Raw genomic sequence first — 26,499 nt, 5'->3', positions numbered from 1 at the left:
TATCCTTGATGAGGCCAGTGATCAACAGCAGGGGCCGCGTGGTGGTGAGCTTTGGAAGGCACAAAGGCGAGGAACTTGCGCGTCTCCCAGACAGCTACTTGCAATGGATGGCCGGCACTCTCCAGCAAGATCAGTGCTCCATCTGGGGAGCGCTCGCCCAGCAGGAGCTCGATACTCGCACCGGCAGTAGCAGCGGCAAGGAGAGAGTCTCCGACGTGGTGGACGTGTTGGAGCGATGGAGCGCGGACAAGCAGCTGGACATCAACAGCTATGGATTCCTCCTCCGCCAGGCGAGGAGCATTCAAGAGGGCCGGAGGATCGTGGCGCACATCGTGAGGAGGGGTCTGGCCAAGCACACCTTCCTCAAGAACCTGGTGATGGACATGTTCAAGCGCTGCGGGGAGCCGGAGGAGGCCGTCCGTGTCTTTCTGGATCAGATGGAGAGGAGGAACCACTTCTCGTGGAACATCGTCATGTCGGCACAGCTGCAGCTGGATCACAGTGGCGAGCGAGCCAAGCGGACCTTCGACCGGATGCCAATGTGGGACGTTGTCTCGAGGAACGTGATGATCGCCGCATTTGCCCAGGGCGGTAAACCAGAGCAAGCAGCGCAGCTCTTCCAAGCTTGCGGCGATGGTGGTCGCGACCGGGTGTCTTGGAATGCAATCATCGCAGCTCACAGCCGCTGCTCTTCCACTGCCAGGCGCGCGTTGGAACTCTTTAGCCTCATGGACGCCCAAGGTGACTACCATCCGCCCGACGTCTTCACGCTCGTCAGCGCCTTCGAGGCCTCATCTTCTTCTTCTTCGTCGTCGTCGTCGTTCTTGAGAGTTTTCGGAAGGGCGCTTCACCAAGAGGTGGCGGAGCTTGGGATCAGCGACGTAGCAGTCGGGAACAGCCTGGTGACCATGTATGGAGCGTGGAGGAGCAGCAGCAGCGCCAAGGCGGTGTTCGACGGCTTGAGCGGACGCGACGTCGTGTCGTGGAACGCGATGCTGGCAGCCTTGGTCAGCAGTGAGGAGATGGATCTAGCAGTGGAGGCGTGGCACAAGATGGCATGCCACAACCTCGTCTCCTGGAATGCTGTGATTGCTGTGTGCTCTCGGCGGGGGGACTTGGCTGCTGCTCTGTCCGTCTTCGAGTGGATGCCCGATCGCGACTTGGTGTCGTGGAATGCCATCCTCTCGGCCTGTGTCCAGAACCGTGAAAACGAGCAGGCTCTTGAGCTCTGGGAGCGGATGCAGCAGGACGCCGTCAAGGCCGATAAGATCACTCTCACCACGCTGCTGGATGCCTGTGCAAACCTGGGACTGGATGCGCTGGGAGCGTCACTGCTACAGTGCACCATCAAATGGAACAGCGGGGAGCCGGACGTCGTTGTGGCCAACGCGGTGCTCAACTTTCACGTCAGGTGTGGGAACGTGAGCGATGCCAAAGCGGTGTTCGAGACGATCGAGTACCGGAGAGACGTGGTGTCGTGGAGCAGCATGGTGGCAGCGGTGCATCACGACGTGGCCGAGGCTTTGGACCTCCTGCGGCTCATGCTGCTGGATGGAGTTGCTCCCAACAAGATCACCAGCCTCTGCGTCCTGTCCGTGTGCAGCCATGCCGGAGCCTTGGACGTTGGCTGCTCGTTCTTCCTGAGCTTGGAGGCCGACTACCACACCCGGCTGGCGCTGGAACACTACATTTGCATGATCGATCTCGTCGGCCGAGCAGGCAACTTTGATGGAGCGCAAGAATTGATGCACTCGATGCCGTTCGAAGCAGACAATGTGGCATGGAGGATTTTGATGGCCGCTTATCTGCAATATTATTCTGCCTAGAAAAAGCAGCAAAACGAGCTGTTTACCTCATGAATCTATACACGCCGACCGATCGATCGACATGTTTATCTACATGAGCGAGACGTAAGTTCCACCGTGTCCCCGCTTGAGAACCAGTGGACCAGCTATGTCCGGCACCTTGTCTAGAATCCGAGCGCACATATCAAGCACGTCGGGGAAGCCCGAGGCCAGAGTTGTGAGCTGTGTTCGTAGCCTGAAGTCGCCTACGTGCTTGAGTATACTCCTGAACGACTTGGTGATCTCGTGTGGCATGCCAGAGGTGAGCCACTTCGAGAAGTCCAGGTGGTCGCCTCTGGCCAACACTTCTGACCGGTAGATTCGAGCTAGCTCCATGAGCGTGGATGGACGGAGCGGCAATGACGCCACAAACTCGGTGAGGAAGTGCTCGATCCAACCTGGTGACAGCACCTGGTTCCACAGCACAGGAACCCACTCCGCGGGCTGGTTGAGGCCGTAGGCTTCTGCTACTATCAATGCTTCCTGGAACCGGCGCTGGTCTACTAGCAAACGTCGAGCATTTGTTTCCGTCAGGTTGAGCCACATGATTTCTGGCATTCTGAGCTGCAACGAGAGCAACGAGGCCTGAGCGCAGCACCACCTTGTCTTGTTTCCACAATCAATCCCCGCATACACCTCCGACGCTTCCACAAAGAACCTCATTATCTCCAGCACCTCTTCGTTCTGCTCTGGATCGTTCCTAATGGACCGAGTTAAGCCTTTCCGTCCTCTTGATTCCAAAAGATTAGCCATCTCGTGGGCCATGCTGAAATGGCTGAACACCTGCGCATACAAGAAAAACGGACGCTTAGGCAACAAAGCAGATGACGGTGCGAGAAGTTACTAACCATTCCAAACGCGTCTAAATCATGCGGGTTGAAGTGCTTCAGAGCTGAGATAACGGCCATTCGGAAGCCTCGGACAGATGCCGATGACTCCTTCAAGGCATCAACAGCAGCACGTTTCTTGAGCAGCAACTCCAGTTGACCGTTTTCTATCAGCAGATCCAAGACAAAACGCAGAGCTTGGAAGTTGCTCACACCTGTTACCAACCGGGCAAGGGCTGAGAAGTCTCCTTCAGCCACATAAGCTTCCACTCTAGTGGCTGCTAGAGCAACCAGCACGTCCATTCCATCAAGACATGCAGATGACTCGTAGAATTGATGCGCTAGTATAAGTAGCTCCACCTGTGTGTTGTACCGAGTCAAGGATCGCACAAGACGAAAGAAAAAGTTTGTACCTCGCAAGCGTGCGGCATATCATGCCCACTTATTACTAGTCGCATCAAAGCATGTCCAAGTTCTGGTTCAGATGGACATAGCTGACCCCATTGTACAAAATCGGATGATCGCCATAACAGTGGTGCCGGTCCCTCCTCCTTCGAGGAAGACGAGTCCATGTATCCACCGCGATGTGCAGCAAGGAGACCCTGGATATATCACAAAGAAAAAGAAATAACGAAAGAAATGAAAGACTTAAAAAACCACACCTTGAGAAATGACTCGGCCAAAATGCGAGCAATACTGGATGCGTTGATCGAATGGGTGGCCACCAAAAGTTTAGCTTCTGAAACAGCATCTTGGCCTTTTAGAGAAAGAAGCTGAAGCAGTTCAGTCGGATGCTTTTGGAAGGCTTCAAAGAAAGGCAGGTCCAAAAAGTTGGCAATCTGAGCCACGGCAGTAACTCGTCTGCAATGGCCACGACCACAGCCTTCTCGACATGCCGCAGTCAAAGCCTCCATAGCCTGAGCAGAACAGCCAAGTTAAAACACAAAAAGGAACGGACAAGTTCTTACCTGAAGAGGCGAAGCAGACGAGACATCTTTCAACTTCAGTTTGTTGAGCGTCTTCATGACAGGTGCACCCAAAGCTGATCCTCTTATTGATCCCTTCACAGTAGGACTCGAGAGCATGGCAACGTTGTAAGCCGTCTCAGCCCAGACAAGCTCTGCCGGTACACGACTGGGTGACAACTTTTGTTGAAGTTGTCTTGCTGCTTGCACCTGACCAACTTCAACGAGCGCGAGAATCGCTCTTTCAACTTCCCCCTCCCCAACCTTGTCTTCCCAGCCAGCAGTAGAGTCTTCGTCAGTGATCTTCAACTTGTTGTCCATATCAGGTGATGTTTGTTCCTTCTCCTGGCCACGTCTAAGAAGTCTGCGTTTTGGTTTAGACCCTCCGTCTTTACCACCAGAACCTACGGGGCTGTGAACCTGCCGAATATCGTCCATTATGTCTGCGTGCATAGAGTTGAAGACTTTGAGGTGGCCATCAACAGTTGCAATCTTAGCTGCCGTGCGATCAACAGGGCTCCCGCTGTGCATGCTGAATGGACTTTCCAGATTTAGTGCTCCAAGCCTAAAAGTTGGACTGTTTGAGCTGCTGCTCTTCATCAAAACTTCAGATTCCACGGCCAAGAGCCACACTCTAGTCTCAAGTTCACGGAGCAGAGGAACCGGATAGACACTGGAAAGAAACATTAAAGTTAAACAAAGAAAATAATGTGAAGTATCACATACGGAGCTGATCCAGTGATCGAACCGCTAAGCCATTGAAGTGCCAGCAGCAGTACTGCATGCAGCTCTGCAGGTAGGCCATGTTGCTCAATGTCCTCAGCGTGCTTCAAGAAAAACATACCAGCCTGAAAAAAAAACACAAAATGTCGGCAAGGCTATAACAAGCAACTAAAAACACTACCTTGAGCGGAGGGTACGAATGTTTAGTGAAAAGCGCCTGACAGTGCCGCCATAGTGCTGCTCTTTGCTCGGGTACATCCCAAAGCAACTCCTTCCATTCGGCAACCATTGCCTCTGCCTGAAAAACATATCAACACAAATTACTAACCAGAGTTGTTAAGCCGTTTACCTGCATCTCTGTTACGTGATGAACTGCACCCGAATTCCCTTGATTGCTGAGATCAAGTTGCCTCGCCCAACTACGAGCGTCTTCCCATTGACCACTCGCTTCGAGATCTTTTAAAAGAGCGTCGTCATCCAAGTCATCAACCTGCGTTCCCGACTGTCTCCCTTGACGCAATGACGGATCCGCAAGCTGGATTTTCCAGTAAAGCTTTCTGTATCCCATAGCAGCAACACCTCCATCACCAAAATCTGCTGCAGCAAGCAACTGCAACATGCAGCGCTTCTCATAGGCAGAAGGACACGCAGCCAATATCGCATTGGCCCCAGCAATAGCTGCTTTACTGATCCATGTTGTTCCACTTCTTCCACCCCTACTGTGAATTTCTTCTTTCAAAAATGCAGAAAAGTCGGCCAAATGAGCCGAAGCTTCAGACAACCTCATCTGTGAAAAGGCCTGGACACGAAATATGGTTAAAAGCTTGTACAGAAAGAAGAGTAAGCTTACCCGCAGAAATCTAATAAAGTGAAGCAGAGGTGAAGACGGAAGAAACAGCTCGAATGCTTTAAGCAGAGGAATGAACAGCTGCTTTTCGCACAGAGTTGCAACCATTTTTGCCAAAGACTCTTGAGTGCCATCTCCAGCCTGAAGTATCTGGGTTGGTTGCATAGGCTGGCAGGACTCGATAAAATCATCCTCGTTCTGACTTGACAAAAGACGTCGTCTTTTCGCATTGATGCGAGTGTAGACTGGCAACCGATGGTGCGTATGATATACTGCATTTGTAGCATCCACAGCATACCCCACATTAGATGCCAAAGCAGCTCCTACACCATTGGTTTCTCTACAATGCAACTGTTAACTATCTGCAAATCCATAGCCAACTTGGCCTACCTTTCTGCTGTTACTTCCAGCCATGCAGCCACGCACGTGAGTGGAGATACGTCGTTGAAGCAAGAGGCCACTACAGCAAGTAGTGGCCAACGCATGCTTTTTGCCTTTTGAATCAAATCTGCTCCAGGAGTTTTACGACTCTCAATTTCCGCTATCAGTGAAAATAACTCGTTGTGGTCCAAAATTTCCGTGTGATCAGATTTCCCGGACATGCTATTTAAAACAGTCAAAACGTGACTTCGTAGTTGCTCATCTGTAAAATTCTTTGATGCCTGAAATACAGAATATTACGACAATGGGAAAAAAACAAATAGAAGAGGACTTACCACCCCAACAAGTATATCGAGCGGACAACCTTCAGACTGAGCTTCAGCTAGGAATCCAACCTGTCAAAATTTCAGATGTTACGATGCTTGAAGCAAATGAAGTCCTACGTACCCAGTCATCATCTCCAGCCAAGTGAGTAAGGTAAACTGTACTGAGTGCCAAGTGATGAACTCGGCAAAACGCCGTTACCAAACTCCAACGTTCACTCATTGACATCTGAGACGTACGCAGTTCTTGTCCATTTCCCTCACCTGTCTTAAGCCATAGCCCGTTTGCGTCTTCTCCAGTCATACTGGCTCTTTCTAGGTGCTCTAAAATAAGTGAAGTGCAACGCTTGTCCGCTTCACCAGCTACACCTGTTTCCGTATAACTATTGGATAGCGATTCTGCAAGATAGTTTGACACATCTTCGCCCGAGGATTCACTTTCAGCGATTCGACGAAGAGCGGCTATGTCAGTGCGTAGGGCGGTAGCAGACACGCCACAGAGCTCTAGCAGCAGAGAACATGCAGCGGTGACCACATCGTTTCTAAAATTACGTACACCAAGAGGCTTCACCTGCACAGCACCGGTTTTACAAAAAGCGTCCAGGCGGGAGAAACTTACCAGGCAAAGCAGGTCTTCCTCAACGTGAGAAAGCACACCATCATCTCCAGACCTTCCTTCATTAGCTCGTAGCGACATTAAATAACTAAACGCAGCGAGTGGACATCCTTGAAGGAGTTGAAGTTCAAGCTTAGATTCTGGGGTCTGAAAGACAAAACAACCGTCATGAGGAGGAAAACGACATAATAAGTTCAAACCTCTAACGAGTTCAAATGAATCTGCTTGTCAATCCTCTTTTTTATCGATTCCTCCCAAGACGCTGGGCTCATGAAACTTTCTCCAACACCGCCTCCCTGTTAAAACCAGGTCTTACACGGCTCGGAAACCAAAGATGGATAATCACCTACCTGAATGGATAGATACAAAACTCTTTTGAAGCTTTTTGGAAGCCATCTCGGAAGTAAAGTTAAGAGCGATGTCCCGTAGTCCGCTGAAGAAAACAGGCTCAAACGCCACTGTAGATAATTAGGCAAATCTGCTTCACCCGTGTCATCATAATGTCAAAAAAAGTACCCAACTATCTTACCGGGATCAACTTTGACCTTTTTCCCAAGGCACCAAAACTTTAAAGTGTTCCAAAGAGTCGGGAATGGTTTCAGACCTGCTTGAAGTTGCTCGAGACTACACTGCCAGCTGTTACCAGACTGCTTTTTCACCCCCGAGTATAAACATTTTTGAGGTAGAACAGGAGCATAAGCTAGAGTCGAGAGAGCCATGAGCTCACTTCCAAACGTAGCCATGTCGTCTAGTGTCAAAATCGACTGACCCGCAAAGATTGCCATAGCATTTGCAAAAGAAGCTTCATATTCGTACTTGTTGTCACGTGACAAAAGAAGCCATCTTGCCCAGTGGCAGTCTTCCTAGGAAAACCAAAATTCAAGTGACAAGAACAAAACAATCCGAAAAGAATTACCGCAATCTCCAAAAATGTTTCCGCGTCTTCATCGAACCCTGACAAATGCTGATCAAGATATAACTCGAGTAACCACGGTAGACGATACTGCACACAAGACCGTACTACAAGCTGCTGGATGGCTTTTACAGTATCAACTTGTTGGACGTCTGAAGCCGAGTGAGAAAATATAAGACCGGCACGTGAAAGCAATGAAAGCAGCTCGGTTGCACCAGTCCATAGCGACCGCAAGAAAATGTGACCTCTTGCTAGATCCCGTTCAACCAGATAACGAAGCCAGTTGGAGCAAGCATCTAAGTTCGGCGCGAGCCGCTTGACCTTGGGTATTGTCACCACCACTATACCATTTCTTGAAGTTGGCACCTGAATCTCCAGCTCAGATTCTTGTAATTCCGAGGAAGGAATATCACTGATCAAGCTTGTTGAAGCGGACCACGAGTGGTGTACCACCGCATACTTCAGCTGAGAATCCCATGCAACATTTGATGCTTGAGATTGCTCCAGAATCATCTACAGGTAGCAAACATTAGTCACGAGCGAGAAGAAACTGAAACTTGAATCTAGTTACCCGATCAATAGTTAACTCATCCAACGATTGAAGCCAAACCAGCGCACCAGCCCAGTATGCTGCAGAGCGCTCTTCTTTGTTCACTTCATCCTCCACGTCTTTAGCGATAATTCTATTCCATGATCCCAATACCACACCATCAATCTCACCACAGTCAATCGAACAATCTCCAACGGGCGATGTACACCAAATCTGAAGCTTTCGATCGCTAGGCATTGAAGTACCAACGGAATCTTCATGTCGTATGCGGTAACTTTTCCAGAAGTTGTTGCTTGGGTACACACTCTTCAATAACATAAAGTCAGAAAACGAAGATGCAACAAACTTAGTTTACCTCAATTCGCGAAATAGTTTGTAAGAGGCGATACTCTTTTGGATCAAGGTGACCGTGCCTCCGCAGCTCTTTCGTAGTATGAGCTCGTAATGACCGCCGTACGGTTCCAAATGCCAGATCATGTAGCACCGTTGGTATGTCTTCTCCAAGTCTGCGCAACGCTGCCAATGCAATTGGCGTCTTTCCCTGTACCAAAAATCAGAATGCTACCACCGTAACCAAAACCGAAAGTCACCTTGCAAAGCAACTCATAGACGATTGATCTGCCGATGTCACGAACTTCCTTAAAAACGTCGGCCTCCAGTTGCCTCTTACCAGTCTCTCCACACCTCCGGTGGTGAAGTTGTACAACTGCCAAAGGTATGCGTCCTGCACGTAAAGCATCCTTCACGATACCAAGAACATCAATGTTTTCACTGTCCCAACGGGCGATCATCTCTTTCGGAGTTTCCTGCGAAGGGTGTCTTCTACTGTTTTCTTCGTCCTCAGGTGACGCTATAACAGTAGAAACCAAGCGGTCGTCATTATAGTGTGGCTCGACTGAAGGAGTTGCTTGCACCCGCCTTTCCACCTCTGGTACAGCCTCATCCTGCAAAAAGTAAAAGAAACAAAAAAATTCAAGGAAGCAGCCAATTCCAAAACTGTTTACCTTTTCAGTATTTGGCCTAGTCTTGCGTGAATGTAGATGGTCTTGCAAGGTTCTAATAGTTTCCAGAAACTGCGAAAGTTCCAGGAGAGGCTGTGACGTCTGAAGGTTGTCGTCAGGAAAACTTCGAAGTCCATAAACTTTAATCAATTCCCTGGTGAAACGTGCACCAAGGGCAAGCAACCTGAAACACAAAGTAGATGATATCCATTGATAAGTAACAAGAAACATATTTACCGCGCTGCTTGAGAAAGCTCGTTATCACTGCCGAATTGATTCAACATAAGTTCCACAGCAGTAAACATCAGACGTAGCACACCTGTTTCAGCTCCACCCACAGGAATAAGCTTATTCAACAACCTGGACAGGAGCTTGGTCTGTGTAAACTTTTGTTGAGAAATGAAATAACGAAACTTACGGTGCAATCTCATTTGTTCGCTGATAGTCTAACGCCAACTGTAACTTTCGCAGTCGTGCAAGTCTGATGTTCCAGCCTACAGTGTTAGAATTAATCTATTTCCAAGCTTCAACGAACTTCACAAAAAGCTCACCATTTTCAACGAACAAGTGCTCCGCCTCATCCAATCCGTCATAAATGAGGCATCTGTCCAGTACTGCCATTTGCCACTGCTGTAGTTGCGGGACCGGAGTTTGGCATGACAAAAAGCTAGGAAGCTCTCTTGTGGACGTACACCACCACTGCTGTCTAGGTGCCTGATGACTTGAATCAATGACTGGAGGAAGAACCACGGTCAGAGAGTTTGCTGATACGAGATAAAGTGACCCTTGAAAGCTGAAGCCCACTGTTTCGTTGGAGTATGTCCAAGTCTTGGTCGCGGCATCTGTGCCTGTCGAGCAATACAACGGACTCTGCACCACTGTGGCGGAGCCATCCCTTCTGACCAACCGAGTTATCGAGCACGAACTTATTGCAATGGCAGCATCGGAACTGGAACTGGAAGAAACACAAGGCAATACAACCTTCCGGAGCTTCCTGCCTTTGTAACCGGATGATTTTCCCGCAGCCAAAAAGTGCTTGGGAGTGAATCCACTGGGACTAAGCGTCGGCTTAGTCCCAGCCTCGCGGATCCAAACTTCGGAATCGGCAAGCTCCCAGCTTGAGCGCCAGCTACCGATACCAGGCTGAGAAAAGTGACTCTCCAGCGAGACGAAGAAAATCTGTCCGAGCTCGTCCGCAACACCTACAAGTCCCCGAGGCTTGGCAGGATATAGTCGCGAAAAGGTGGCCGTCGTCCCTGAAACATGAACAACAGATAGAAACTTTCCCGTCGAAGCTTCCCAGATAAAAATCTTGCCACTGCCTGTGAGACCCAGGAACCTGTCCAGCACCAGAGAAAAGTCCACCCAGTCTTGTCCCTGCCCGTCGAGGAGAATCCGAGCGATCCAGCGTACGTCCCATTCGGATATCCTGGCGATCACTACAGCTCGATCGCCACTAGAAGCCTCTTGCAAGATCATTGCCACCAAGCTGCCGGAGAAACTTGAAACCAAGCTAACCAATCCATAGCTTCTTCCATCAAGAGATGCTTGGTCGGTACCAGAGTCCCTGATGGCGAACTCGACTAACTTCAAGAAAGAAGGCGAGTCTCTCGCGATGCTCAATGGTACGAAATCCGGCCATGCCTCGGCTTCCAAAAAGACGAGCTTCGGTTTGTCGACGTCGTGATATCCCAGCTCAACCTCGTAGATAGAGCTAGAGCTGCTAGAATCTAGGCCATGCTCGCTAACCTTGCTTGCGAACCCGTAGATCATAAGACCTCTATCGCTGCAAGTGAAGAGCAGCTCCTCAAATGGCCCCGACGATCCCCCATTGCTCGTGTAACAATCTGTCTGGCATCCCCACGCGAATGATCCCATCGGCTGTGGCAAACTTACGGAGAGATTTTTCTTCAATGTGAGCAATCGCGCTGATCCCGACGTCCTCGACACAAGCAGCAATCGCCGGAGCGATGGCGATAGAGCTGCATCGGTCAGCTGCTGGATTTCGCCGAGCGGGATCTCCGGCCAGCTGTGGAGCTGCATTACGGCAATCGGATCGTCGTCCTCGTCCTCCATGATTGCCTCGCCCTTTCAAGAACCCTATTTCACCAAGCAAGGGTTTTTAGGGCTATGGGGGTCTCCTGAGCGGGAGAGCTTGGATGGAGGATCTGTGGAAGCACCACAGTCGACCGCAGCAATCGTTTGGCGGAGCTCAGGTAAGCCTACATTCATCTCCCCTTGGCCCCGGGAGCCTCACATTGTGATCCTCGCTGCACTGCAATTCCAGGTCAATGCGGCCAATGCGGCTGGCACCGTGAGCCAGCTGAATCATCCGCCTCACCATCACCATCATCCCTTCGTCGCGCAGGAGGTCTGCGTGACAATCCGGCAGGAGACGCTGGGCGCTAATCATCTCATCAACTTCGGCGGCCTGGAAGGAGGCCTTAAGCAGCAGCAGTCGATTCGTAGCAGCGATCAAGGCAGCAATCAGCTGCTAGCTCTCGTCCAGCAGCAGCAACAGCAGCATCAGCAGCACTCTCTCCATCACTCGGCCGGAGGGATCGTCACTTCTCATCATCCACACTTGCAACATCATCTAGTTTCCTCCACTGCGAGTGCCAATGCTGCCGTGCCCTGGTCTGGCGTCCAGGAGCTCCATCCCGCTACTACCAATCGTGCCCTTCTCACCGACGTTGCTACCACTGCTTCTCTGGACCGGGACTTGGGCTTGCTCAAGAACAGATCAAGGACCAAGAAATCCGACGTCGACTTCTTCAAGGACAGCTCTTTGTCTCGATCAACCTATGACGCCCAGACTAGCTGCTCTACAGACTTTCGAAACCAGCAGCAGCTCCACGGACAGGCGCTGCTACCTCCACAGAGAAAATCTATCAACAGCGCGAACTCTACTTCGCATGCCTTCCCGGCGGGTCTGCGGGTATACACTCCCGGCGCTCAAGGATTGATCGCCAGTAAGTTTTCTCTTCCTCTCTATACCTTGCGTCTTGGATCATCTCTTTGACGTCATCTTGCTCGGGCTTTTCCCGACAACAGATGGAGAGTTGCTTCTCACTGATAGGGGTCGGCTGGAGGTGGTGTGTTTGTGTCACGGCTGCGCGATGACAGTTGCCAAGTTTGTCCAGGCAAGTGCCGGTAGAGATTTAGACGATCTGTGCGTTCTTTTTTTATTCTCTCTCACTCTCTTACTTTCTTTTCATTGCATCAGCATGCTGGTTCTCATTCTGTCAATCCCGGCAATGCTGTCTACTTGGAAACGGGGGAGACACTAGTCCAGTGGCGCAGAAAAGTCTTTACACGAGTCGGGGTTCGTGTTATCATCTTCTCCCGTCTTTTCTAGCTAACGTATGCGCACAGGTTCCTGTGCCGGATGACGAAGCTGGATGGGACTCTGGTGATGGAAGTGAAACGAGTAGAAACGTACACACTCCTAAGTTGCCTGAGACTTTTACCAGTTGCCAGCCCGTTCAGATGGCAAACCTCCCTGCGAGTCTGAACTATGGGAATTACCAGGACGCTGTTTTCCAAGGCTGCAACAGAAGTTCGAAAGGCGCTGAGCTTCTTTCACCGCAGTTTCAACGGATTGTGGGTGCCGTCAAGCCAATGCATTTCGACTTCATCAATGGTGGTCGAGCCTATTCGTCTGCTGAACAACAGCTTGGTTTGCGGGAAAGGATCTTGCATTCTGATCAAGCAAGGAAACCTTGGGACGAGAACGTCAGACAGGACAAGGACAGTTTTGCGTCGAGCTTTGAGTTGAGGCTGGGGCAGCCGTCACAGCAAGCACAGAAAGCAGGAGCATCATTCGGCACAGCCTTCCGGTCACAGATGCAGACTACAGAGATGGATCAGCCAACCTCACTCGTTTATGAAAGAGCGTATCAAAAGAGTACGTAAGTCCGCTTGACCCTTCGGCTGACAAGGTTTCTGTATATGTTTGTGCAGTTGATGCCAGCCTTCACCCGGGATCAGTACATGGCTATGGTTTCCAGTCACAGCAAGATGTTCAGCAGTTTACCCAACAACAACGACTGGAGAAAATCAACGTTGTGAACTTCGGTCACTATGGCCCGGCCGCATTGGAAAGAACAGTACTCAGTGAGAGGACAAAGTTCTGGACGGAGCCACCAAATCAGAATGGGAACAGAGTTTCGTCAGAGCATGGGGACTCTTTCTACCAGTTAAAACCTCACGTGCCAGAAAACTCGCTTGAACTGCTATCACAGTCACAGATGAAGCAGAGAATGGTGAGTCATCGGCTGCTTAACGACGTTGTTGGATTTACTCAGATGGATAGTCAGCAATACGTCTCACAAGAATGCTCTCAAGTGGGATGGTCCAACAATGGGACTCGGTATTTGCAAAGTAAAGAGAAGGAGGTGGTACACTGCTTTGGGGGTGATGGGACCCGGGCTGCACCCGCACCCCAGGAAACTTTGGCGTGCCGAATGAGCAGTAGTAGCTGTATACAGCAACAGGGTATGGAACACAAAGCAACAGGATCTGTGCTCGATGGACAGGAAGCTCTTCACATCGGCGAGCAATTTAGATCCAAAGCACGTTTATGTGACAACGGGAGAGCTGAAACAGAACCAGCGAATCCTTCGATTGCCACTCCAGGTATAATCTACGCTGAGGATTACCTTTCTAAGTTGTATTCTTCACTTCAGGAAAAAGCGCTTTGGATCACAAGGCGATAGTGGAGCATCCATACATTGTCGACGAAGCAAACAGGTCGGTTAAGTCTGCATATGCTTAAACTATATCAGCTCTTTCTGCAGAAACTCTACCGCGCTCTTAGTACAAGGTGAAAGGAATAGTCATGCCGCCAGCTCGCAAAATCTGACAAGGGATAGTCTTCTAGAGGGGAAACCAGGCCAGCACCACGAAGATACATCGTCAATTATACCGGCAAATTCTGGGCTACTAGTATCGGTTGGTGAAAATGAGTTGCCTACAGGCACAGTTCATTCGGAAAAAAACGTGCCGCTTGAAAATGGTTCCTTTGGGTGGAACGCGCCTGCAAAGCCGTGTGATGGCTTAGAAGTCCCCGGTGAAACCACGGGTGAAGGCATTCTAGCTGGCAAGACCACCTCACTCGAGGACGAGGATGAAACTAGCGAGGTTTCAACTAAAAGCTCGGAGAACGTTGCGAGTTTTTCAGATGCACACGACGACGTGAATGATGAAGCCTCGACACTGGAGTCGGAGAGCCGAGAGCATGACTTAATTGATGAAGGCTCGGGTATTGGAAAATCCAGCTCCGAAAAGTTTGAAGCTGGAGATACTCGGGAGTTATCACTCTCACCAAGCGACCGCTCTTCCAGCGAGGCTAATGAGTCCGTCATGATAGAAGGGTTGCAAGAAGTGCAACATGAAGACAAGGTTGAAAGAAGAGGCCGGAAAAAGGTGGCGAGCCTCAACGACACAATCATGGCTAGGAATTCCAAGGGTAATGATTCAGGCGTTTCCGAGCTCCCTGCTTCGAACCGACGGCAGCAAAGGGATGATGAGGAACAAAACACTGCTCTATGTAAGCTTACACCGAAGCAAAAGCGATCGAGAACAACTGTGAGGAAGACCCGTTCTGCATCTCTCCTTCTCAAGGACTCGCACGGCGACATAGCCAGGGGGAAGCAGAAAAACACTCTTTTGAAAATCAAAGTTAAGAGTCGAGACCCACCAGCCGGCACAGACGAACAGGATTCCGACAGTAGCGATCAAAGAAAACACAACCGGACGGGGAACGGTGGAAACGGGAAGATGATGTCAATGAAGTCGATAATGAAGCACGCAACTGAACGGAGAATCAGTCTGGAAGGATTTCCCCGTTTTTCAAAGAATGCTGAAGGACAGGGGTGTAAGGAAGATGGTGGTGCTCTACGCAAAGAGATCCGCAAGCGTAAGCTGTCTGAGCTCAATTCGTCAATGCCTGACCCTTCTGCAAACGTAACTTGTCGGCCTTTCAGAGTGGGACAAAGTATCATTCCTCGTGGTGAAAGGTCTCCAAGAGGAGCTACCAGGAAAACAAAGTCTCTAGCAACTGACGATGATTCCCAAAGACAGACATCGTCGGTTGCGAAAAAGAAACTGGAGTCAGGGCAGACAGGGAAGAGCTCATTAGCAGAAACCGAAGTTGTAAAGCGAAGGAGGACTACGAATCACCAACAAACAACCTCTACTTTCAGGTTTGGAGTTTCAAAGTTGCGGGATGGACTAAAATTGTTTTCGCCATGCAGCGGCATTCGTGAACCTGGAACAACGCAGACAGTAAAACTGAAGTGTGTAGAAGATGAGTTGGAGCTGAAGAAGCATTGCAAGAAGGCTCAACCTGTCAAGGAAAACGCTTGCTCCGTTTGTGGGAGTTCAAAGTCCGAATCACACAATCAGCTCATCTACTGTAGCGCGTGTCCAGTGAAGGTAACGAAATTTGTTTTTAAACGATTTACGAATTTTGCGCTCAAAGCAGGTCCATCAAGCTTGCTATGGAGTTCCTAAGGTTCCAAAGTCCTCGTGGACGTGCCGTCCATGCAAGTCCGAAGTCGAGAACATCGTAAGTAGTTTAACTTGTTAGCCAGTTGCTGATGGACGAGTGGTTTCATTCCAGGTGTGTGTCCTGTGTGGATATCGCGGCGGGGCGATGACTCGAGCTCAAAACGCGCAGACCGTCGTGAAGGGACTACTTAAGGCATGGAAGGCCGGAAGCGGTGAACGGCCCAAGCCTGGGCTTAAGCAGGTACGCCGATCGGAGAGAAACAGCGCCAGGGAAATCGAAGAAGTCAGCAACACCATCACGGCTTCCGTGAGTGATCCGAGCGTCGCACAATGGGTTCATATGGTGTGCGCCCTGTGGATGCCCGGGACGAGGTGCCTCAACCTTGGAACGATGGGGATGTTCGACGTATCTGGAGTTTCGGTTTCCAGGAGACGACTGGTACGTAGAGAAAAAACTTTGGTCTTATGGTCTTATGTTTTTCTCTGTTCTGGGTTCTTGTTTAGACTTGCACCATATGCAAACGAGAAGGTGGCTCATGTATTCAGTGTCACGAGGCGAAGTGTGCTGTTCCTTTTCATGCCTGGTGTGCTCATTCCAAGGTTAGGACATTGTTTGCTTCTTTCTTTTTTTTCGCAAAGTGATGATCCTCCATTACAGGGCTTGCTCCAGATCGAAACTGTGAACGACACGGATGGCCACGTTCGTTTCCATGGAAAATGTATAGACCATGCAGAAGCGAGCGTCTTAGAGTCGAGACGCAATAGCAAGTGTGCGCGAGCAGAGGTAAGACTGTCCCAGAACCAAAGTTTTTTCTTTTCTTTAAAGCCTTCGTCACAGGAATACAATGGCAAACCCAGTTTCGACGATTTGAGAAAGCCGACCAGGAAGGACTCGCAAAAAACTTGAGAGATTATTTCCAGCTCGCATACTAGACTGTATATTTTAAATCGTCTTGCTCTCGCCAGCAAGACGTGTTGGCTGTCTGGGGAAACTGAATAGATCTTTTTACTTAGTGAACAAACGGTGCGAAGACGACCACCGAATTGTGGCCTCCAAAGCCAAACGAGTTCGAAATAGCTGTTGTGTGGAGTCGTGTTAGTACTGCCTTGCTTCCAACGACGTCGTTTTACTTACCAACGTTGATCTCGTGCTGTTTCTTCACGTTTGGAACCGTATCAAAACATGTTACTAGCGGGTCAACATTCTGCCGAAAGGATTGTGAGTGATCGTGAACAAGCAAGCTATTCCGACTCACAAATTGGTTGATAGTTGGATGAACCCATCCAGTCTTGATAGCTTTGATGGTGGCAATGGCTTCCAGGCCACCACAGGCTCCAAGAGAATGTCCAATCATCGACTAGAAAGGCTCAAGTTACAATAGCAGCATTGCAGCAATCAGACGTACCTTGGTAGCGTTCATCTTCATCTCTGACGTATCCTTGAATACTTTTTTAATGGCATTCACCTCAGCCATGTCGCCAACTGGAGTGGATGTAGCGTGAGCGTTTATAAAATTCACCTGAAAACCTTGGTGAGAATGATCGAGACGAGCGCAAAGAGATAATACCTCTTCTGGATGTACACCCGCGTCATCTAGTGCACGCGTAATGCACGTTGAAACTCCCAATCCATCGGCTCGAGGATCAGTCATGTGGTAAGCATCACAAGTGACAGCGCCACCCAAGTACTCCGCAAGAATGGGCGCGTTTCGCCTCATGGCGTGATCCAAACTCTCCATCACCTGGTACAAAGTTGGAAAGTTGGAAAACCACGCAAGGAAAAAACAAAAGATGGAAGATCATACTACGTAAGAAAGATGGAAGATCATACCAGAATTCCGGCGCCTTCTCCAATGACAAATCCATCTCGATCTCTGTCCCATGGCCGAGAAGCCGTCTGGGGATCGCTGTTCCTCTGCGACAGAGCCCGGCAAGCAACGAATCCGCCAAGCCCGACTGGGATGATCGGGGCCTCGGTGCCACCGGTAAGCATAACGTCGGCCTCCCCGCGACGAATGTGATTGGCCGCAGCGCAGAAGCAGTAGTTGGAAGTGGCACAGGCTGTGGAGATGGAGTAATTCGGCCCCATGAATCCCAGCTCGATGGCGATGAGCGCCGAGCCCATGTTGGTGATGGTGTAGGGAATGAAAAAGGGAGTGATGCGGCGGTGGCCTTTGTCACCGAGCGCCTGGACAGCATCCGAGAACACCGAGAGACCTCCCATTCCCGATCCCACCACGACGCCAACACGCTCCTTGTCGATCTAGACAGACAATGCAGCGATCATATCATCGAAATATTTGAGGAGCTCGAGAGATTTTACCTTGCTTGTATCCAGCTCCGCGTTCTCTAGCGCCTTCTTCCCACTCACCAGGCAGTAGCGCAGGCAATCGTCGAGGCGCCGGTCGTTCTTGCCATCGATGTAGCCCTGGGACGAGAAGTTGCGGATCTGGCCGCCGAATCGCGTCGGGAACTTGGACGCGTCGAAGCGGTCGATGAGCGTGATCCCGCTCTCGCCCTGGAGGAGCTTGTCGTAGAAGGAATCCACATCGTTGCCGAAGACGGACACCAATCCCATGCCGGTGATCACCACGCGCTTCTTGGGATCTCTCTCGCGCTCCACCGGATGATGATCGTCCTTGGATCTGGAGAGCAGCAGTGACGAGAAGGAGCTGCAAGACATGGCGATATTACCATGCTTTCTGGCGATGGCGCCGAGAGGAATGCGTCCATTGCTCTTCTTCTTGTGCCAAATCCCTGCTTCCCACGACGATGGTGCTGCCATGGCCATTTTCTTATAACACCCGGTCGTGGTTCGATACCCAGAAAGTTTAGGTCAAATAGAATCGAGCTCCCCGGATTCGAACCCCCGACGAGGGGAGCTTGCGAAGAGAGTGAGGGCTTTGGTTTTTGAGGGAAGCGCAAGATGAGCGTCATCGACATTCTCACGCGCGTCGATGCGCTGTGCCAGAAGTACGAGAAGTATGATCTGGATCGGCAGCGGGACGCGCAGATCTCCTCCACCGATGGCTTCCTCAAGCTCTACACGGTTCTCAACGCGGATGTGGAGACCACGCTCCAGGTAACACCAAAATTTCCACCGCCGAGCGCCCAGTGAGGCGATTATCCCTGTCTAGAAAGCGAACGAGGCCGCCACGGAGAAGAATCGAGCTACTGTAGCCGCATTGAATGCCGAAGTCCGCCGATCCAAGGCCGCGCTAAGGAATGAGATCCCAAAGCTGGAGAAGCTCGCTCCTAGAAAGGTAAGCTAGCATAGTTTGTGTACGCCTGCGGTGGTATCATAATCAAGGAAATTTTGGTTTGTTTGTCCAGGTGAAGGGACTTTCCAGGGAAGAAATGGAAGCTCGTCCAGACCTCGTCCTTGCGCTTGCTGAGAAGATTGAATCGATTCCAGAGGGAACAAACTTGGGGAACAAACGAAGCAGCTGGGGCAACAGCAAAAGCGCGTCCAACAACAAAATGGAGATCAAGATCGACTCGGTTAGTCCCGGTATGTTTCTAGAAAAAGCTTCTATCGTTGCTTCGGAGGTTATAGTTCTTCTTTCATGCAACCTCTAGAGGACGTGATGCGTCCCGAGCAGTACGAGCACTCCGAAGAATCGAAGGGGTTCCGACAGGAGTACGAGACTCGGAAAGCTAGACAGGTAAAGTTGACTTGCACTTTGCTTTTATTCTTTTCTATTGTCTAACAGTGAAGTTGTGTTTTTGTTCTTTGGTAGGATCAAGGCCTGGATACAATAGCCGAAGGTCTCTCCACTTTGCGAAACATGGCTCAAGATATCAACGAAGTAAGAGCTATTCTATGCCTTCTTTCAAGTGCCGATTTAAATCCGTGACTATTTCTACAGGAAATGGACAGGCAGGTCCCTCTGATCGATGAGATTGACAGCAAGGTGCGGCATTCATTGTTTGTTGATCTGGAAGAAAGCTGAAGCTTGAGTGTTGCCGCAGGTGGATTACGCCAACGCTGAGCTTAGAACCACGAACGTGAGATTGAAAGATACTGTGAACAAGGTACCTCTTGCTTACTTTCTCGAGATTGTGGCTTCTTACCGGGGCTTTGTTCGCTGTAGATGCGATCTAGCAGGAATTTCTGCATCGATATCATTCTTTTGTGCATCGTTTTAGGAATCGCTGGATACTTGTATAAGTAAGTCGAAGATTTCCTTCCCTTTGCACCGTCTCATTCATTCTCTCTGCTCGCTTGATTGGCAGTGTTTTGAAGAAGTGACTAACGAGGCAGGCGAGGTTGGGTTGGCGTTTGATTTGTTGATAGTGAAAGAAGTAAACGTTTGTTGGTTAAATGAGTTCACAGGATATTCTCTTTTGATGCGTTAGGGCTCTTGAGCTCTCGGGCTAGGGTTTTAGCTCAGCGGCAATGTTCTTGTACAGCCTGACGCTGCAGCGCGCCACTGGGATCGTGTGCGCCTGCTACGGCAACTTCATCGGCGGCAAGAGCCAGGAGATCGTCATCGGCCGCGGTAAGATCCTAGAGCTCCTGCGCCCCGACGACAATGGCAAGCTCCAGACGCTGCTCGCGGTGGAAATATTTGGCGTCGTCCGCTCGCTCGCGCAGTTCCGCCTCACCGGATCCCACAAGGATTACCTCGTCGTCGGCTCCGACTCGGGCAAGATCGTCATCCTCGAGTACAATCGCGACAGGAACGCCTTCGATCCCGTCCACAAGGAGACGTTTGGGAAATCCGGGTGCCGCCGCATCGTGCCCGGCCAGTTCTTGTCCGTGGATCCAAAGGGCCGGGCGGTGATGATCGCCGCCACCGAGAAGCAGAAGCTCGTCTACGTGCTCAACCGGGACAACGCGGCCAGGCTCACCATTTCCTCTCCTTTGGAGGCTCACAAGTCCCACACCGTTGTCTACTCCCTCGTCGGGGTGGACTGTGGCTTTGAGAACCCGATGTTCGCCGCCATCGAGCTCGACTACTCGGACGCCGACCAGGACGCCACGGGCCAGGCGGCGCTCGAGGCACAGAAGCACCTCACTTTCTACGAGCTGGACCTGGGACTGAATCACGTCGTTCGCAAGTGGAGCGAGCCCATAGACAATGGTGCCAACATGCTCGTCACCGTTCCCGGCGGTGCCGATGGACCCAGTGGAGTCTTGGTCTGCGCGGATAACTTCGTCATCTACAAGAACCAGTCCCAAGAGCTGAGAGCTCTGATCCCCAGGCGAGCCGACTTGCCGGCGGACAGGGGTGTGCTCGTCGTTTCGGCCGCGACGCACAGGCAAAAGAGCGTCTTTTTCTTTCTCCTCCAGACCGAGTATGGGGATGTTTTTAAGGTGACGCTGAGCTTCAACGATACGGATATGGTGGTGACAGAGCTCAAGATCAAGTACTTCGACACCTTTCCCGTCACCTCGGCAATGTGCGTTCTCAAGAGCGGCTTCCTCTTTGCTGCTTCCGAGTTTGGAAACCATGCGCTCTATCAGTTCCAGGGTATTGGCGACGACCCGGACGTAGAATCCTCTTCTGCAACTCTCGAGGAGACCGAAGATGGTTTTAAGCCCATCTTTTTCCAGCCCCGCAAGCTCAAGAACTTGATCCAGATTGACGAGGGGGAGAGCCTCATGCCAATTATGGACATGAAGATTGCCAACTTGTTCGAAGAGGAAACGCCCCAGATTTTCGTGGCTTGCGGGAGAGGTCCTCGCTCGACGCTGCGGATACTCAGGCCGGGTCTTGCAGTGTCCGAGATGGCAGTGTCACAGCTTCCGGGAGTACCGAGTGCTGTGTGGACGGTGAAGAAGAGTGTCACCGACGAGTTCGATGCCTACATCGTGGTGTCCTTTCTGAACGCCACGCTGGTGCTGTCCATCGGCGAAACAGTGGAGGAAGTCAGTGACAGCGGATTTCTGGACACGACACCTTCTCTTCAAGTTTCTCTGCTCGGGGACGACTCGCTAATGCAGGTGTATCCCAATGGGATCCGACACATTCGGTCATTAGTGCGCATAAACGAGTGGAAAACTCCCGGCAAGAAGACCATCGTCAAAGTTGGCTCCAACAGGATGCAGGTGGTGATAGGCTTGAGCGGCGGTGAGCTGATTTACTTCGAGATGGATCCGACGGGGCAGCTCATGGAGATAGAGAAGCGAGAAATGTCGGGGGATGTGGCCTGCTTGGCTATAGGCCCAGTTCCAGAAGGCAGGCAGCGTTCTCGGTTCCTCGCTGTTGGCTCCTACGACAACACCATCCGCATCCTCTCGCTCGACCCCAACGATTGCATGCACATCTTGAGCGTCCAGATGGTGGCTTCCCCACCAGAGTCACTGCTCTTGCTCGAAGTTCAGGCGTCAACAGGTGGAGAAGATGGTGCAGTGTATCCAGCGAGTGTTTTCCTCAACGCCGGCCTTCAGAACGGCGTTCTTCTCAGGACTGAAGTTGACATGGTCACCGGGCAGCTATCTGGGACTCGAACGAGGTTTCTGGGCCTGAGAGCTCCCAAGCTCTTTGCGACGTCTGTTCGGGGCCGTCAGGCACTCTTGTGCCTCTCCAGTCGGCCGTGGCTCGGTTACATTCACCAGGGACACTTCCTCCTGACTCCACTTTCTTACGAGACCCTGGAGTATGCGGCCTCCTTCTCATCGGACCAATGCGCAGAGGGTGTTGTGGCCGTGGCTGGCGAAGCGCTGCGAGTCTTCACGATTGAGAGGCTCGGGGAGACTTTCAACCAGACGTCCATCCAACTTCGATACACGCCCAGGAAGTTTATCCTGCATCCCAAGCGGAAGTTTCTGGTGCTCATCGAGACCGACCAGGGGACGTTCACGACCGAGGAGCGCGAACACATGAGCAGGAGCGCTGCAGCTCAAGACAATGGGATGATGGAGATCGACAACCAGGAGAAGTCCGAGGAGGAGCCAATGCCCGACGAGCAGTATGGCTATCCCAAAACCGACTCGAGGAGGTGGGTGTCGTGCATCAGAGTCCTGGATCCCAAGGCAGCGGCCACAACGTGCCTGCTGGAGCTGCAGGAGAACGAGGCGGCCTTTAGCATCTGCTGCGTCAACTTTCACGACAACAAGAACCTCGGAACAGTTCTTGCTGTGGGTACTGCCAAGGACTTGGAGTGGTGGCCCAAGCGGAGATCGATGGGTGGCTTCATCCACATATACCGGTTTGTCGAGGACGGCAGATCTCTGGAGCTGGTGCACAAGACACCCATCGACGGCGTTCCGACCGCTCTCTGCCAGTTCCAGGGCCGTCTGCTTGCCGGCATCGGGCAGATACTTCGGATCTACGACCTTGGCAAGCGGAAGCTGCTGAGGAAATGCGAGAACAAAAACTTCCCGAACACCATCACCTCCATCCACAGTTACGGCGACAGGATCTACGTGGGCGACATCCAAGAGGTAAGAAAACACATTTGCTCGCGTGCTGCCAGTGACTAACGCTCTGTTTTGGTTGCAGTCCTTCCACTACGTCAAGTACCGGCGAGACGAAAACCAGCTCTACGCCTTCGCCGACGATAGCAGCCCCAGGTGGCTGACAGCGTCGCTGCACATCGACTTCGACACCATGGCCGCGGGAGACAAGTTCGGGAACCTCTTCTTCGTGCGGCTGCCGCAAGACCTGTCGGAGGAGATCGAGGACGACCCGACGGGTGGCAAGATAAAGTGGGAGCAGGGCCGGCTCAACGGAGCTCCCAACAAGGTGGAGGAGATCATCCAGTTCCACGTCGGGGAAGTGGTGACGTGCATGCAAAAGGCGTCGCTCATCCCAGGCGGGGGCGAGAGCGTGATCTATGGCACGGTCATGGGCTCTGTGGGGGCGCTGCTGCCATTCTCGTCGCGAGAGGACGTGGATTTCTTCTCGCACTTGGAGATGCATATGCGACAGGAGCATCCACCGCTGTGCGGCCGCGATCACATGGCTTTTCGCTCGGCCTACTTCCCTGTCAAGGTCAGTAGACTTCTTCCTTTTTGTCACTCTTTTTTTCTTCTTGCTCGTACTGACAAGTGTCTAAAATCCAGGATGTTATTGATGGAGATCTATGCGAACAATATCCCACACTTCCGCCAGACTTACAGCGCAAAATTGCCGAGGAGCTGGACAGGACTCCCGGAGAGGTGATGAAGAAGCTAGAGGACATCAGGAACCGGATCATCTGAGCCTCCCGCGTGATCTTCAAGCTCCCCTCCTGTACTACCAGTTTGTGTCTCTTAAAATTTTGGTCTTTGATTCACAGGATCTATCCAATGTAACTGTGCTTTTACTATGAAGAAGAAGACACTGTTTTCTAACCCATAAGCTGTGCAAAAACCTCCTCCACGCTCCCATGGTAATCCACCAAAAGCTGGATGGCATCTCCACGAGGCAATGCCATCCACTCCTGCAAAAACAAAAGCCCCGAGGTTTCCACACGATGTAAGAAAGAAAAACTCCCAAAGTTACCATGATTGTCAAGATGGCGGACTCTTCAAACGGTGGCTTCTCTTGCGGAGGAACCTGCTGCTGCTGCTGCTGCTCCGCGCTGCCGGATTCCGCTTTCTGTGCAGACACCTTGGACGGTGCGCCTTCTTCCTCCTTGAGCAAGTTGATCTGGAGAAGGTCCGCGAAAGGATCCGAGCACATCTGGACTTTGAACCATTCCGTGTGAGCAAACAGGCAAGTCCTCATTAGTTTCATGAGTTGAGGCTCCCTGATGCCCAAGCTCGCACTTAAAGTCATCTGCACGCGCCGACAAGATATCAGTGTGGATTCAGGGAACAGAGTTTTCGCTCTACCTGTACAGATGCGGCAAGAGCAGCGACTGGTGTTTGATTTGAGCACGCCTCCCCCGGGTTGCGCGCTAAACTCAACACCGTCTCCTTTAAAGGCTTGAGCAAATCCGCGTGCTTTGCAGCAAGAGGTCCCAAGTCCACCCTCGCGATCTCCAACGCCCGGCTATGATCTCCAGCCTCTATCAAAGCACAAAACGCTACCTGGAAACGAAATAATTCATGAATGAATTGAATGGATAATATCATCTCCTTGCCTGTTTCATTTGGAACAGCAGCTGCGGGTGGTTCTCAAAGAAACACGGGTCCAAGTGTTCCACTTCTTGAATTGCCTCCGGAATCTTCTTCTCCGTGATCAGCTGCCGTATTTGTACCGATCGTCTGTATTTCTCAAAGGCTGCATCAGGTGTCCCCTATAAAACAGCCGATCTAAGTCTCAAATCCAATGCACGCGATAAGGAAAGACTGACTGAATTTTCTGCTGGCACCATCTCCACGTCGGCTTTTACCACAGCCATCTGTTGCTTGCTGGAACGTCTACCCTTCCATCTGTAGCTCTTGCTCCTACTACTATCAGCCTCTTCCGCTCTAGAACAGACTGTATCCCCAGAACCAATGCGCGGTGAGGAGTCTTCATCCATAACGTCTGTCGTTCTTCCAGACGGCGATGCCACGGAATCCGCTGAACTCGAGACTTCTGGACTGGTGTTAATCAAGCCTCTGTAGACGCAATATTCCCACACCAGCTTGTCAAGGATGGATGTGTTTATTCTTATTCTGCTCAGCTCATTCTGTGAGGTAAAAACGAGATTAGGAAAGCAGTGATGTAAGAAAAAAAAAAAACGGATAATAAACCTTCAAAGCCGCCATGACATCTCCGCGCGTGTACCTTAGACTGTGGATGGCATCGTGCCTGGGAAGCTCCGCCGCCTGTGCTAGAGCTTGTACATCAACCTGGCACAGAGGTTGGACGCCTGAGACGTGACCATCTGGTTCGTGAACAGAAAACGGTAGCAGATGCAAAACAGTACCTCATTGAAAGTTTGCACTTCCCCAGACAGGTCTTGAAACGCCGGAGGAGGATCTCGGTCTTTAAGAAGTATGCCGGACGCGATATCTCCAAGCGGCAAATTCTTTCTCATGCAGTACGCGTTGTGTACACTGACAAACAAACCGGAGGTTAGGTAGCTTCCAAAGCAGTGACACAAACCTGATCAAGTAGCAAATCGCCAAGGAGAAAAGTGGATCATCGGCATGCATGTGAGCTTTCAAAGTGGATGCCACCGTTGCCGCCAGGTTTGCTCGTCTCGCTTCGCACCACTGCAACGAGAATGCAAATCAGTAAATCGAGGTGAGCGAAACTTTTTGATGCAAACCTCTTCAGCAACTGGAGAATTTTGATAATCACTATCATATATCAAGGCAAGAAGAACTCGCTTGAACTCCTCGTACGCTTCCTGCATATCGAGCAGCACTAAGTCGAGGGAGAAAGAAAAAAGAAGAAAAACCCACCGGATAAGCGTTAAGAGCGCAAGGCCCGAGCTGAGATCTAGAGCACTCAATCGCCTGCAAACGAGCAGCGTTTCCACCACCACGGAGAATTTCTATGAAGTGCTGGATGGAGAAAGCAGGAGCTGAATCAATAGAACAATCGAAGAAATCACTCACCTGCTTATAGAGCCAGAAAAGAAATCGCTGGTCCTGCATCAGCAGCGACGCATGCTTGGTGAGGAGCGCCACAGACTCGGTGATGGCACCACACTCGATGAGAGACCTAATCTGCCGAATGGCGTCCCGAGCAGCGACGTTACCTCGACTAGAATCATCCACTAGATCGTCCTCCACGACGACTAGCTCCTCCGCGATGCAGTAATCCAGCACCAGCGCATCTAGCGCGCCCCAGTTCACCGCCGTGGCCTCCATCGCTCCCACGCTCATAGCCTAAAGCCCTAACAAAGCGCCAAAAAACCTAATGGTTAAAAGAGTAATCGTGGAGAAATAGAAAAATGGGGAAGAGGAAGCTCCCATTGGAGTTCATCGCCGATGCGTCCGATCGGCGAGCTTGCTATCGCCGGTTCTTTGTGGAATCCGCCAGGGTGCTCGCGATTCTCACGAATGCGCGCGTCTTTCTCCGGGTGGCAGACGAGGATGGGAACAACGAGGCACCTACGACAGTAGCGCGCAGGAGGGAATCCAGGAGCACGGCAGCGCGATCGATGATCATTCCGGATCGCC

General features: G+C 51.2%; 7 protein-coding genes across 8 annotated transcripts; 4 read left to right on the top strand and 3 right to left on the bottom strand.

The window, feature by feature from the left end:
- The first annotated feature begins 8 nt into the window (after positions 1-8).
- On the top strand, positions 9-1,826 carry LOC9649440 (pentatricopeptide repeat-containing protein At4g02750). Its single transcript, XM_024659117.1, has one exon. It carries the CDS (start codon positions 9-11, stop codon positions 1,824-1,826), a length of 1,818 nt encoding a protein of 605 aa, XP_024514885.1.
- On the bottom strand, positions 1,814-11,127 carry LOC9649439 (spatacsin). Its single transcript, XM_024659178.1, has 24 exons — positions 9,542-11,127; positions 9,409-9,484; positions 9,228-9,350; positions 8,994-9,174; positions 8,580-8,933; positions 8,345-8,530; positions 8,011-8,295; positions 7,443-7,952; positions 7,056-7,389; positions 6,877-7,004; positions 6,727-6,822; positions 6,530-6,673; positions 6,035-6,481; positions 5,923-5,982; positions 5,597-5,868; positions 5,210-5,546; positions 4,709-5,158; positions 4,541-4,657; positions 4,363-4,484; positions 3,640-4,309; positions 3,334-3,588; positions 3,085-3,273; positions 2,693-3,031; positions 1,814-2,627 (listed from the first exon to the last, which is right to left on the bottom strand). Exons 1-24 carry the CDS (start codon positions 11,064-11,066, stop codon positions 1,896-1,898), a joined length of 7,932 nt encoding a protein of 2,643 aa, XP_024514946.1. The 5' UTR covers positions 11,067-11,127; the 3' UTR covers positions 1,814-1,895.
- On the top strand, positions 11,123-16,521 carry LOC9649438. The gene is made up of 14 exons (XM_024659180.1): positions 11,123-11,206; positions 11,278-11,962; positions 12,045-12,133; positions 12,217-12,315; positions 12,366-12,897; positions 12,954-13,628; positions 13,679-13,742; positions 13,790-15,196; positions 15,248-15,428; positions 15,478-15,561; positions 15,616-15,942; positions 16,008-16,103; positions 16,162-16,287; positions 16,342-16,521. The coding sequence occupies exons 1-14, from the start codon at positions 11,150-11,152 to the stop codon at positions 16,408-16,410; spliced, it is 4,491 nt and encodes a 1,496-aa protein (XP_024514948.1). The 5' UTR covers positions 11,123-11,149; the 3' UTR covers positions 16,411-16,521.
- Positions 16,295-18,353, bottom strand: LOC9649698 (3-oxoacyl-[acyl-carrier-protein] synthase I, chloroplastic). Of its 2 annotated transcripts, XM_002985162.2 has the most exons (7): positions 17,827-18,353; positions 17,335-17,766; positions 17,072-17,245; positions 16,910-17,023; positions 16,760-16,861; positions 16,639-16,708; positions 16,295-16,581 (listed from the first exon to the last, which is right to left on the bottom strand). In XM_002985162.2, exons 1-7 carry the CDS (start codon positions 18,292-18,294, stop codon positions 16,514-16,516), a joined length of 1,428 nt encoding a protein of 475 aa, XP_002985208.2. In that variant the 5' UTR covers positions 18,295-18,353; the 3' UTR covers positions 16,295-16,513. The 2 variants fall into 2 exon arrangements, with proteins under 2 accessions (XP_002985208.2, XP_024514952.1); XM_024659184.1 differs by having other exon boundaries at positions 16,639-16,861.
- On the top strand, positions 18,345-19,852 carry LOC9649697 (syntaxin-71). The gene is made up of 9 exons (XM_024659187.1): positions 18,345-18,585; positions 18,641-18,766; positions 18,837-19,014; positions 19,083-19,168; positions 19,244-19,312; positions 19,373-19,417; positions 19,476-19,538; positions 19,598-19,674; positions 19,740-19,852. The coding sequence occupies exons 1-9, from the start codon at positions 18,430-18,432 to the stop codon at positions 19,753-19,755; spliced, it is 816 nt and encodes a 271-aa protein (XP_024514955.1). The 5' UTR covers positions 18,345-18,429; the 3' UTR covers positions 19,756-19,852.
- A 30-nt stretch (positions 19,853-19,882) lies between these two features.
- Positions 19,883-23,787, top strand: LOC9649437 (spliceosome-associated protein 130 A). The gene is made up of 3 exons (XM_002985272.2): positions 19,883-22,896; positions 22,955-23,446; positions 23,518-23,787. Exons 1-3 carry the CDS (start codon positions 19,903-19,905, stop codon positions 23,653-23,655), a joined length of 3,624 nt encoding a protein of 1,207 aa, XP_002985318.1. The 5' UTR covers positions 19,883-19,902; the 3' UTR covers positions 23,656-23,787.
- Positions 23,713-26,240, bottom strand: LOC9649436. Its single transcript, XM_024659181.1, has 11 exons — positions 25,933-26,240; positions 25,777-25,878; positions 25,641-25,721; positions 25,475-25,584; positions 25,296-25,425; positions 25,120-25,218; positions 24,735-25,055; positions 24,522-24,677; positions 24,271-24,468; positions 23,939-24,214; positions 23,713-23,876 (listed from the first exon to the last, which is right to left on the bottom strand). The coding sequence occupies exons 1-11, from the start codon at positions 26,200-26,202 to the stop codon at positions 23,784-23,786; spliced, it is 1,836 nt and encodes a 611-aa protein (XP_024514949.1). The 5' UTR covers positions 26,203-26,240; the 3' UTR covers positions 23,713-23,783.
- Between the last annotated feature and the right edge of the window lie 259 nt (positions 26,241-26,499).

This window comes from Selaginella moellendorffii, unplaced genomic scaffold, assembly GCF_000143415.4.
Source record: "Selaginella moellendorffii unplaced genomic scaffold, v1.0 SELMOscaffold_66, whole genome shotgun sequence".
NCBI classification, from domain to species: Eukaryota; Viridiplantae; Streptophyta; class Lycopodiopsida; order Selaginellales; family Selaginellaceae; genus Selaginella; species Selaginella moellendorffii.
The sequence above is the reverse complement of the archived record's forward strand: the minus strand, read 5'-3'. Positions and strand labels throughout refer to the sequence as shown.

Excerpts from the sequence above, each read along its gene's own strand:
- LOC9649436 (XM_024659181.1), bottom strand. The coding sequence starts at position 26,202 with ATGAGCGTGGGAGCGATGGAGGCCACGGCGGTGAACTGGGGCGCGCTA. Across the intron at positions 25,219-25,295 it reads AAGTGCAAACTTTCAATGAG|GTTGATGTACAAGCTCTAGC; the intron begins GTACTGTTTTGC and ends CCTCTGTGCCAG. Across the intron at positions 24,678-24,734 it reads TGGTGCCAGCAGAAAATTCA|GGGACACCTGATGCAGCCTT; the intron begins GTCAGTCTTTCC and ends GCTGTTTTATAG.
- LOC9649440 (XM_024659117.1), top strand. The coding sequence starts at position 9 with ATGAGGCCAGTGATCAACAGCAGGGGCCGCGTGGTGGTGAGCTTTGGA.
- LOC9649438 (XM_024659180.1), top strand. The coding sequence starts at position 11,150 with ATGGAGGATCTGTGGAAGCACCACAGTCGACCGCAGCAATCGTTTGGC. Across the intron at positions 11,963-12,044 it reads CGCTCAAGGATTGATCGCCA|ATGGAGAGTTGCTTCTCACT; the intron begins GTAAGTTTTCTC and ends TCCCGACAACAG. Across the intron at positions 16,104-16,161 it reads CCTGGTGTGCTCATTCCAAG|GGCTTGCTCCAGATCGAAAC; the intron begins GTTAGGACATTG and ends CCTCCATTACAG.
- LOC9649437 (XM_002985272.2), top strand. The coding sequence starts at position 19,903 with ATGTTCTTGTACAGCCTGACGCTGCAGCGCGCCACTGGGATCGTGTGC. Across the intron at positions 22,897-22,954 it reads ACGTGGGCGACATCCAAGAG|TCCTTCCACTACGTCAAGTA; the intron begins GTAAGAAAACAC and ends TTTTGGTTGCAG. Across the intron at positions 23,447-23,517 it reads CGGCCTACTTCCCTGTCAAG|GATGTTATTGATGGAGATCT; the intron begins GTCAGTAGACTT and ends TCTAAAATCCAG.
- LOC9649439 (XM_024659178.1), bottom strand. The coding sequence starts at position 11,066 with ATGGAGGACGAGGACGACGATCCGATTGCCGTAATGCAGCTCCACAGC. Across the intron at positions 7,390-7,442 it reads AAACATTTTTGGAGATTGCG|GAAGACTGCCACTGGGCAAG; the intron begins GTAATTCTTTTC and ends TGGTTTTCCTAG. Across the intron at positions 6,674-6,726 it reads TTCATTTGAACTCGTTAGAG|ACCCCAGAATCTAAGCTTGA; the intron begins GTTTGAACTTAT and ends TTTGTCTTTCAG.
- LOC9649697 (XM_024659187.1), top strand. The coding sequence starts at position 18,430 with ATGAGCGTCATCGACATTCTCACGCGCGTCGATGCGCTGTGCCAGAAG. Across the intron at positions 18,767-18,836 it reads AGAAGCTCGCTCCTAGAAAG|GTGAAGGGACTTTCCAGGGA; the intron begins GTAAGCTAGCAT and ends TTGTTTGTCCAG. Across the intron at positions 19,169-19,243 it reads AGACTCGGAAAGCTAGACAG|GATCAAGGCCTGGATACAAT; the intron begins GTAAAGTTGACT and ends GTTCTTTGGTAG.
- LOC9649698 (XM_024659184.1), bottom strand. The coding sequence starts at position 18,294 with ATGGCCATGGCAGCACCATCGTCGTGGGAAGCAGGGATTTGGCACAAG. Across the intron at positions 17,246-17,334 it reads GAGAAGGCGCCGGAATTCTG|GTGATGGAGAGTTTGGATCA; the intron begins GTATGATCTTCC and ends ACTTTGTACCAG. Across the intron at positions 17,024-17,071 it reads CGGGTGTACATCCAGAAGAG|GTGAATTTTATAAACGCTCA; the intron begins GTATTATCTCTT and ends CAAGGTTTTCAG.